General features: G+C 39.4%; 1 protein-coding gene across 3 annotated transcripts in view; it reads right to left on the minus strand.

Annotated features, from left to right (window-relative positions):
* The window catches only part of AKR1D1 (aldo-keto reductase family 1 member D1), a 44,607-nt gene that overhangs the window by 13,432 nt on the left and 20,334 nt on the right, over positions 1-10,841 (minus strand). For all 3 annotated transcript variants that reach the window (XM_023514237.1, XM_003791588.3, XM_023514236.1), the window contains exon 5: positions 5,265-5,342. In XM_023514237.1, the coding sequence (XP_023370005.1) occupies positions 5,265-5,342 (78 nt within the window). The remainder of the gene's footprint in view (positions 1-5,264; positions 5,343-10,841) is intronic.

Below are 10,841 nucleotides of genomic sequence, written 5' to 3' on the forward strand. Positions count from 1 at the left end.
AAAAATATGCATTCTCCTATTTTTAGATTCAAAATTCTCTCTTCTCTCTCATTCATATACATATCCACAAATAAATTTCTATGACACTCATATGGATTTTTTAAATCCTCGCCTTTAACTAATTGACTTTTTGAGTGGTTTCCCAGAAATGATATATTTTCTATAAGATGAAGGAGCTGAGGTTCTGAAGTCCCCAGGACAGACGTCCTGACAACAAATCTTAACACCCCCAACTTGCCACAAGGCACATGGCCCCTCCTTAAAAAGGCCCTGATCTCCCTTAGCCTGGAAGACTGATAAGTAAGAGTCTCTTGGTTTCTCCCTCACAACCCCACAAGACATCTTTTGTATTAAAAAATTCATTTCTTCCTTGGCAATCCTCATTGTCTCAATAATTGGATCTTTGTGCTAAGAGCAATTGGACCTAGGCCAACCACCCTGCAGTTTCAGTAACAATTATATATAAAATTAGGTCCAACTTTTCTTGGATTCTCAGTAATTAAAAAAAGTATGTCAGAAATATTCCACTATAATGGTGAATCTATCAACGTCTTCCTGCATTTGCTTTATATATCTTGAAGATATCTTACTTACATATGTTTAAAATTGGTATTATCTTTTTGGTGAGTTTTGTTCATTTCTTTTTTAGAGATGGGATCTTTTGCTCTGTCGCCTGAGCTAGAACAAAGTGGGCCTATCATAGTTCACTGCAACCTCAAACTCTTGGGCCCTAGTTATCTGCCCTCTTTACACTTCTAAGTAGCTAAGACTACAGATATGTGCCACCACACCCGGGTCATTTTTGTTGTTGTTGTTGTTTGTAGCAATGGTGTTTCACTATGTTGCTTAAGCTAATCAAACTTCTAGCCTCACATAATCCCCTTGCCTCAGCCTCCCCAAGTGCTTTTCTAGCCCTAATAATACATTTGATTTTTAAGCCTATGATATCTGGTATTGCTAATAATGAGTCACGAAACACCCCCCGCCCCCCAACCACCAAACTCATTATGTCAAAGGGAGAACTAAGTCTGGGAACCAAGTTATGTAGCACTGCCATTCTCTCCCCAAACTAATAGCTGTGACTTTACCATTCTTTGTCCTATTTGTAAGCCAAATTCCCCAAACAACAAAGATCTTTTGCCTCTCTGCATCATTTTCCTCACAGATTTCTTATAGGGATGTGGCCTCTTAGTCCTGTTGGGACCATGGCTCTTGGCTCCCTAAACATTTTCTGAAAAATTACTAACATGAAGGCAGACAAATTAATTGGAGGAAAAAGCACATTTTGTTTGACACATATTCACAGGTGTCTGCAGCATGAATGCTCAACTCCTCAATAAGGTATAGATAGGTTTTCTTTCAAAGAATGTGGCTTGGACTATGACCAAATAGTTTTTGGTATCAGGACAGGTTATGGCTGGAAGAAGAGAAGGTTGGCTGGCAAGGATGGTCTTGTTAAGCAGATAAAGCCTCCTCAGTGGTAACAGTTCTCAGAGGGAATAGATGGTAAATGTTTCTTTTCAGACCTTTAAAGGTGTTGGATTCTCTATTAATCACAGATACAAATTTCCCTCCACAAAAGACAGCTTTGTAGCATTATTTCTGTCTGCTGGACTTGTGATAGCTATCTCAAAATATAGTAGAACCTCTGTAAGTTGACCACCGAGGGACTGTAACAAACTAGTCAACATGTGGAGGTGGTCAACATGAGGAAGTAGGCCAACTCTACTGATGCATACATGTGGTGCGTGCCCGATCTATGAAAATTAGATCAATTTAAGAAAGTGGTCAATGTAGGGAGGTGATCAACTATGGAGGTTCTACTGTAAGTCAAAGACATATTTTGGGGTAAAATATTTCTGATTTTCTATAGCCTTAAATCTTTCAGGATATATGTCCCTCTATATAACAAGGGCATGCCAACTATATAACCTTAGGAGTACAGCCTAAATAAATTCTGGAACCTGAGTTCTGTTAACCTACTCTGCTGACAAGATTACACTGATAAGATTACAAGGTTATCTCCATAGCTGCAGACCAAGGAAGAGATAAACATCAATCACTCCTATCCCTATCTGAGAAGACAGGGACAACACAATTGACTTTTTCTTCTGCTCCTTTTTTTGAATGTTCACCTATCTTATTATGTAAAAATGTAGATCTACTGAGCTCTAACTACTTTTTTGTAAGAATGTAACCATTATCCTCACTGCTGGGCTGACAGCATCATTCTTAATGGCTAAGGGCATTGCTAACTAATGCTAAGAAGCCTTTTACTACTAGTTAAGAGTAGATCCTGACTGCTGTGAACTTTTAGGAGAGGCTGCAGTTCAAAAGGTGGCACCTGCTCTTCTTTTGGCTAGCAGCATAACCAAATAAATTGATGAAATAGCAGAGATACTGAGACCCAGTTGTTAGAAAGGATTAATGAGTCACCATGGTGTGCAATCCGGGTTGATGAGTCTACTGATGTTGACACTAAGACAACAATGCTTGGTTTAGTGTAGTATTTTTCAGAAGGATGTGCATGAGGATATGCTATGTGTACTTTTGTTGCTGACCACCACCACAGCTGCAGAAGTATTCAAGCCTATGAATGACACATATCAGGAAACTTGAATTGGTCATCTTGCATCAGTATGCATGCAGTGAGGGCTGTCACGACTGGACAGCTTCCTGGTTACTCAGGTCAAGGAGGTCACTTCTGAATGTGGGTCTGCACACTGTGTCATCCATAGAGAAATGCTGGCTAGCCAAAAAAGGTCATCTATTCTAAGCAATGTTTTGCAGGATGTAATTAAAATTATCAAACATATTAAGAACATTCCCCTAACTCACAGGGGCATGTGAGTTGTTTGCGCATCTCTGTGAGGAGAGGAATGCACGGATCTTCTTTTATACACAGAAGTGAGATGGCTTTCTCAAGATAGATCACTGCCCAGAGTTTTTGAGTTAAAAGAGCTGCTCCAGAGATTTCTTTTAGAAAAACTGTCTGTCGCAACCCCTTGGGCCCCTGTGGCCCTGGTCTCAATCACAGCAGGAAGGAACCAGGAGTGACACGGATTAGAAGTACAAACTTATAGGAGGTGGGTAGCCCTCTTAGCAGGGCAGCCCCGAGCAACCGCCTCACCAGCCTTTTATTGAGACTGTACAACACAGGTGAGGGGAGTAATTAACAAATGACTATGTGCTGAAGGCTCAGGCTCTTCTTCCACAAGGAGCACATGTGGATGAATGGCCCTAGGGTCCACCCCTCAGCTGCAGATCATCTTGCTCAGAAGTTGTCTGACTCTTGGCATCCCCTACAACAGTTACCACTGGAAGTACATTTAAATGACACAGAATAGGTTACAAAACTTGCTTACATGTGTGACATATTCAATCCATTTAACAAACTCAATCTGTCACTTCAGGGGAGAATGACAACTGTGTTGTAGTCAGTAGATAAGTGGCCATATTCAAAGACAAACTAGAATTATGGGAGTGTCATGTGAACACTGGAATTTTTGACATGTCTCAAACATTAGCAGAGATTTTGAAAGAGACTGAGCCAGGACCTTCTGTCTCCACCTGGAGCATGATCATCTATCGCAGCTTTCAAAAGAGCTTGAACATATTACTTTCCAACCACAAAAAAACCCCTGAACTGGGAAGGCATAGATCCACATCCATCTGTGCATAAGCCAGGTGAATTGACTTTGTCAGTGCTAGAAGAGGATCAACTGCTTGAGATTGCAAATGACAACTTCAAATAAATGCATTTGAGACAACTTCAAATCTCCATGCATTCTGGATTAAAGTCAAGGTAGAATATTCTGGAATTCTCACCAAAGCACTGAAAACCCTGCTTCAATTTCCAACACAGATGTTTAAGACTTACCCCTTTGTCATTATAAAATAATCTTCTTTATCCCTGGTAATACCATTTGCCCTAAAGTCCTTGTTAATATTAAAATAGCAACCTCAAGTTTATTCTGATTAATGTTAGCCTAGTATATCTTTTTCTATCCTTTCATATTTTGAAAAAACTTTTACTTTAAACCTGTTTGTGTCTCTTTATTTAAAATGAGTTTCTTGTATATGATATGTAGTGGGACTTGATGTTTATTCATTCAGACAAACTTTTAGTGGCGGGTGCTTAGACCATTTGTATGCACTGTGATTTACCAATATCACTGAGTTTCAATCTCCCACATTGCTGTTTGTCTTCTGTTTTTCCCACCCATTTATTTTCCCTCTTTTCTTCTTTTCCTGTTTCCTCTTGGATTGATTATTTTTACTATTCCATTTTGCATCCTTTATTGGCTTATTTGCTATCCTCTGGAAGTTTTAACATTTTCTCTTTATGTTTGATATTGTTTTTTGTTTGTTTGTTTGTCTGCTGTAAAGACAGGACCTCATTGTGTTTCCTAGGCTAGAGTGCAGTGGGATTCACAGGTGTGATCATGGGGTGCTACAGTCTTAAACTCTTGGCCTCAGGTGATCCTCCATCTCAGCTTCCCAAGTAGCTAAGATTACAGGCACCTGCCACTACACCTAGACCACTCCTAAATATCACTAAAATAAAACAATATTCTTACCTTTCCTGTTTTGTATTCCATAATTCATTTAATATCTTTTTTCTTTCAAATATTTCTTCTTGTCCTTTTTTTTCTTGCTTTTTTTCTTAGACTCCTATTGTATAGATCCTAGAAATTTTAATTTTCTTACCTACATCTCTTAGATTTTAATGTTAAAATATCTTATTCTTTCCTTCTTCATATTGGGAGGTTTCTTCATTATGATCTATTTGATATACCTGTACTTATGATTAGAAAATGCCTATTCTGACTTTTCTATTCTGCTACTTTGCCTATCCTGCTATTTTCCATTGTGAGTAAAGGATAGGTCTCTCCATGAATATGACAGGAATATCAAATCACAGTTTAAAAATAGAATCTTTTAAAATAAGAGGTACAGGCAGTGCCTGTAGCTCAGTAAACAAGGGCACTGGCCACATACACCTAGGGTGGTGGGTTCAAACGTGGCCCAGGTCTGCTAAGCAACAATGACAACTGCAATCAAAAAATAGCTGGGCATTGTGGCAGGCACCTGTAGTCCCAGCTACTTGGGAGGCTGAGGCAAGAGAATTATTTAAGCCCAAGAGTTGGAGATTGCTATGAGCTGTGATGCCATGGCACTCTATCCAGGGCAACAGTTGAGATTCTGTCTCAAAACAAAAATAAATAAAAAGTAAAATAAAATAAGAGTGCACTTGAACTTACCTCCCAAGTGGCACACAGATTTACATTATGATATAGCCATTTGCCATTCTCATCTTTAGGATACACTTCATCTCCTGGCTGCAAACAAAAGCACAAATGTAATTCATTTTACATATATTTGGGAATTAAAATTATAGAATTTGAATTGTCAATATACCCATATACAGATGCTTCTTGACTCAGGATGAAGTTACATCCTGATAAACCAATTGCAATTTGAAAATACTGTAAGTCAAAAATGCATTTAATACACTAAACCCACCAACCCGTGACAGGTCATTGTTCTTGGGATCCTCTGGCTGACTGGGAGTCACAGCTTGCTGCCACCGTCCAGCACTGAGGGACAGTATCATACTGCATACTAGTAGCCTAGGAAAAGATCAACATTCAGAACTGAAGGTATGGTTTCTATTGAATTATTTTCATACCATTGCAATGTTGAAAATTAGTAACTTGAACCAATGTGAGTCAGGGATAATCTGTACCTTGGTCCTGGGAAAGCAATTTAAGTTTACATATTTATATGCTATATAATTATATAATAGGTATAATTCATTTTGTATGTGTAGTACATACATAGCCATGGATCACTTAGCAATAGGATATGTTCTGAGAAATGTGTCATTAGGCAATTTTGTCATTGTACCATAAAGAAAAATAAAAAAATCTCAGTATCCCCAAAGGGGTTATGCCAAAAGGAAGGTTAAGCAACACTCTTTCTGAATGACACTGCTTTGTGTCAAAGCATTATCTAGGGGTCCTCAAACTTTTTAAACAGGGGCCCAGTTCACTGTCCCTCAGACCATTGGAGGGCCACACCGCAGGCCCTGGGACAAGTTGGCTGCTAAGCAGGACAGGCAGTGGTGGCAAAAACACCCAGTGGGCCACATAAATGTCCTAGGTGGGCTGCATGTGGCCTGCGGGCTGTAGTTTGAGGATACCTGCTTTAGGCAGACACCCAAGGAAAGGCAAAAGGCCTCAGACAGCTCAGTATGTCTGCCCCCACAAACCACTCAAAAATAAATTTTTTGCTGGCCTCAAAAGTTTTCAAGATGCATATATCCCCAGTGAATAAGGACATATCCAGTTTAACTTTAGGTCTGCAATCTAAGTCTAGCTACTAAAACTAAAGCCTGTTCTATGCTGGCTGTTCTATAATGTCTGCCAATTATAAAATTTTCTTCCCAGGTACAGAACAAAGACAGGATGAGATCAATCATTCTTCCACTTACCCAGAGAGGTCTGCATAATTGATTCCTCCATTACTCTCTTTTTCCTCCCAAGGTTCATCTGATTTTATGTAAAATGTAAATTTACTGAGTAAAGTGTCACAGAAATATAACCATGTACCTTACTGCCTACCCATTCCTCTTCCTACATGCCTTTCCCCCTTGAACAAAATGTATGAATATTAAACAGGAAAATCTCTTAGAAAACAATAGCCACAGATATGTGCCCTCAAGCGCTAGCTTAATAAGCTTCAACTGATTGAAGATCTTGTTTGAGTCATTCATCCTATTAACAGTGCAAGCACCATAGAGTGTACTTACACAAATCTGTATGGTAGAGTCTGTTGCTTCTATGCTACAAACCTGTACAATATGTTACTATACTGAATACTGCAGGCAATTGTGATGCAATGGTAAGTATTTGTGTATCTAGAAACATAGAAAAGACACTACTATTACTATTGAAAACTATTTCAGGGGTCCTCAAACTTTTTAAACAGGGGCCAGCTCACTGTCCCTCAGACCATTGGAGGGCCAGACTGCAGGCCCTGGGACGAGTTGGCTGCTAAGCAGGACAGGCAGCGGCGGCAAAAACACCCGGTGTGCTAGATAAACGTCCAGGCAGGCTGCATGTGGCCTGTGGGCAGTAGTTTGAGGATGACTGTTAATTAGATACTATTGCAATAGCTAAGAGCTGATGGTCTTTGGACTTGAGCTATAGCAGTAGAGATGAAAAGAGGGGAATGGATGAGCACATGAACTAGGAATAGAACCAATACACCTGATTGTTGGCTTGGACATGAAGTATGATAATGAGGGATAGAGGGAATCAGAATACTCAGACTTTGAAAGAGTTTAGGAAATATCTCCCCAAAATATGACATTTTGAAGAGCATTTTGAATTATAGGCTCTTGGAAGGACTTATCTGTATCAACTGGACTAACCCATCAAAAATTACAAATGACTTCCCTTTCCCACCCTGTTATCTCAATATACTGCAGGAACACCAACCAAGGGGTAACCAGATCTAGCCATAGGTCTAAACAAATCATTCTAAATATAATACCTGCCTCTTGGGTTAATTGATAAGTAAACATATTCCTCCCATTTGAAGGGGCTCATGAAATTTAACCCCAAAGTATGACTCCTTGGTAAAAAGAATATTTTGAATTAAAGGTCATTCAAAATCCAAGAGCATTGAGGGGGGTGGGGTGGGGTTTCCCTCTATCTGCCTAAACTGGATTGACCATTAAAAGCTCAAAAAAGCAACTGACTTCCCTTCACCTCCCTGTTATCTCAATATATTGCAGGAAAAAAGATCAAAGATGCAACCAATCCTGGCCCAAAGCATTTAAATATAGTACCTGATTCAGGTTAATTTAATTTGCAAAGAGAACTATGTATATGTCAATCTCTTTCCCACATCCATTCATCTTCCAAACAACATTTGTTGCTCCTAAGCAGAATTACCTGTACTCCTTATCTTCCCCTCCCCTCCAAAAGGACAGGTATAAATGTATTTGAACTTCATTGAGACACTGAAGATCACTGTGTGATTTTTACTAAGCACATGGTAAATAAACCTTATTATTTTTTAATTGTTGGGGAATCATTGAGGGTACAATAAGCTAGGTTACACTGCTTGCATTTGCTGGGAGAAGTCACTCTATTAATAGTGTCCAACCTGCAAGAGGTGTGTCAAACACTGTAAACCCTCATCCCCTTCCCGCCTTCCCTCTATCTTCTTCCACATCTCACTCCCCCACCCATGTACTAGCATCAGTTGCCCTCATATCAGAATTGGGTACATTGGATTCTTTCTCCCCTATTCTTTTTTTTTTTTTAATTGTTGGGGATTCATTGAGGGTACAAGAAACCAGGTTACACTGATTGCATTTGTTAAGTAAAGTCCCTCTTACAATCGTGTCTTGCCCCCAAAAGGTGTGACAAAAACAAGACCCCACTCCCCTCCCTCCTTCTCTCTCTCTGCTATTCCTTACCCCCACCCTTCCCTCCTTCTTTCTCTCTCTGTTCTCCCCTTCCCCACCCCCACCATGTCATTGTCATTAATTGTCCTCATATCAAAATTGAGTACATAGGATTCTTGCTTCTCCATTTTTGTGATGCTTTACTAAGAATAATGTATTCCACTTCCATCCAGGTTAATAAAAAGGCTGTGAAGTGTCCAGTTCTTTTAATGGCTGAATAGTATTCCATGGTGTACATATACCACAGCTTGTTAATCTATTCCTGGGTTGGTGGGCATTTAGGCTGTTTCCACATTTTGGTCATTGTAAATTGAGCTGCCATAAACAGTCTAGTGAAAGTGTCCTTATGATAAAATGATTTTTTTTTTCTTCTGGGTAGATGCTAAGTAATGAAATTGCAGGATCAAATGGGAGGTCTAGCTGAGTTCTTTGAGGGTTCTCCATACTACCTTCCAAAAAGGTTGTATTAGTTTGCAGTCCCAGCAGTGTAACAGTGTTCCCTTCTCTCCACATTCATGCCAGCATCTGCAGTTTTGAGATTTTGTGATGTGGGCCATTCTTGCTGGGGTTAGATGGTCTCTCAGGGTGCTTTTGATTTGCATTTCTCTAATAATTAGGCATGATGAGCATTTTTTTTCATATGTTTGTTAGCCATCTGTCTGTCTTCTTTAGAGACAGTTCTATTGATGTCTCTTGCCCATTGATATATGGGATTGTTGGCTTTTTTCTTGTGGATTAATTTGAGTTCTTTATAGATCCTAGTTATCAAGCTTTTGTCTGATTCAAAATATGCAAATATCCTTTCCCATTGTGTAGGTTGTCTATTTGCTTTGGTCATTGTCTCAGCTGTACAGAAGCTTTTCAGTTTGATTAGGTCCCATTTGTTTATTTTTGTTGTTGTTGCATTGCCACAGCAGTCTTCTTCATGAAGTCTTTCCCCAGGCTGATATCTTCCAGTGTTTTTCCTATGCTACTTTGAGGATTTTTATTGTTTCATGCCTTAAATTTAAGTCCTTTATCCATCTTGAATCAATTTTTGTGAGTGGAGAAAGGTGTGGGTCCAGTTTCAGTCTTTTACATGTGGATATACAGTTTTCCCAGCACCATGGGATTTATTTAATCAGGATTCTTTCTCCCAAGGTATGTTCTTGTTTGGTTTATTGAAGATTAGGTGGTTGTAAGATGTGAGTTTCATTTCCTTGTTTTCTATTCTATTCCAAATGTCTATGTCTATATTTTTGTGCCAGTACCATGTGGTCTTGACCAGTATGGCTTTGTAGCACAGCCTGAAATCTGGTATGCTGATGCCCCCTGGCTTTGTTTTTATTACTACGAACTGCCTTAGCTATATGGGATTTTTTCTGGTTGTATACAAAACCTTCAAGTATTTTCTCACATTTTCTTCAAGGATTTTTATTGATTCATGCCTTAGATTTAGATCTTCTATCCATCTTGAATCAATTTTGGTGAGTGGAGAAATGTGTGGGTCCAGTTTCAGTCTTTCATGCATGGTTATCGAGTTCTCCCAGAACCATTTATTGAATAGAGATTCTTTCCTCCAGTGAATGTTCTTGTTTGGTTTATCAAAGATCAGGTGGCTATAAGATTTTAGTTTCATCTCATGGTTTTCTATTTGATTCCAGATGTCTATGTCTCTGTTTTTGTGCCCATACCATGCTGTTTTGATCACTATGGCCTTGCAGTACAGCCTAGTCTGGTTGGCTAAAGCCCCCGGCATTGTTTTTATTACTAAGAATTGCTTTAGCTATATGGGTTTCTTTTTTCTGGTTCCATACAAAATTGAGAATTATTTTTTCCAAATCTTGAAAGTATGATGTTGGTTTTTTTATTTTTTGAGACAGAGCCTCAGAAGCTGTCACTCTGGGTAGAGTGCTGTGGCATCACAGCTCACAGCAACCTCCAACTCTTGGGCTTAAGTGATTGTCTTGCCTCAGCCTTCCAAGTAGCTGGGACTACAGGCACCTGCCACAATGCCCGGTTATTTTTTGGTTGTATTTGTCATTGTTGTTTGGCAGGCCTGGGCTGGATTTGAACCCGCCAGCTCTGGTGTATATGGTTGGTACATTAGCCACTATAAAGAAAACTATGAAACCCTAAGAAAAGAAATAGCAGAAAATATTAACAAATGGAAGAACATACCATGCTCATGGCTGGGAAGACCCAATATTGATAAAATGTCTGTACATCCCAAAGCAATCTATAGATTCAATGCAATCCCCACTAAAATACCAACATCCTTAGCCAAGCATTGTGGTGGGTGCCTGTAGTCCCAGCTACTTGGGAGGCTGAGGCAAGAGAATTGCTTAAGCCCAAGAGTTTGAGGTTGCTGTGAGCTGTG

The sequence above is a fragment of the Otolemur garnettii genome, unplaced genomic scaffold (genome assembly GCF_000181295.1).
Source record: "Otolemur garnettii isolate 467f Iridium unplaced genomic scaffold, OtoGar3 scaffold00049, whole genome shotgun sequence".
Taxonomy (NCBI): domain Eukaryota; kingdom Metazoa; phylum Chordata; class Mammalia; order Primates; family Galagidae; genus Otolemur; species Otolemur garnettii.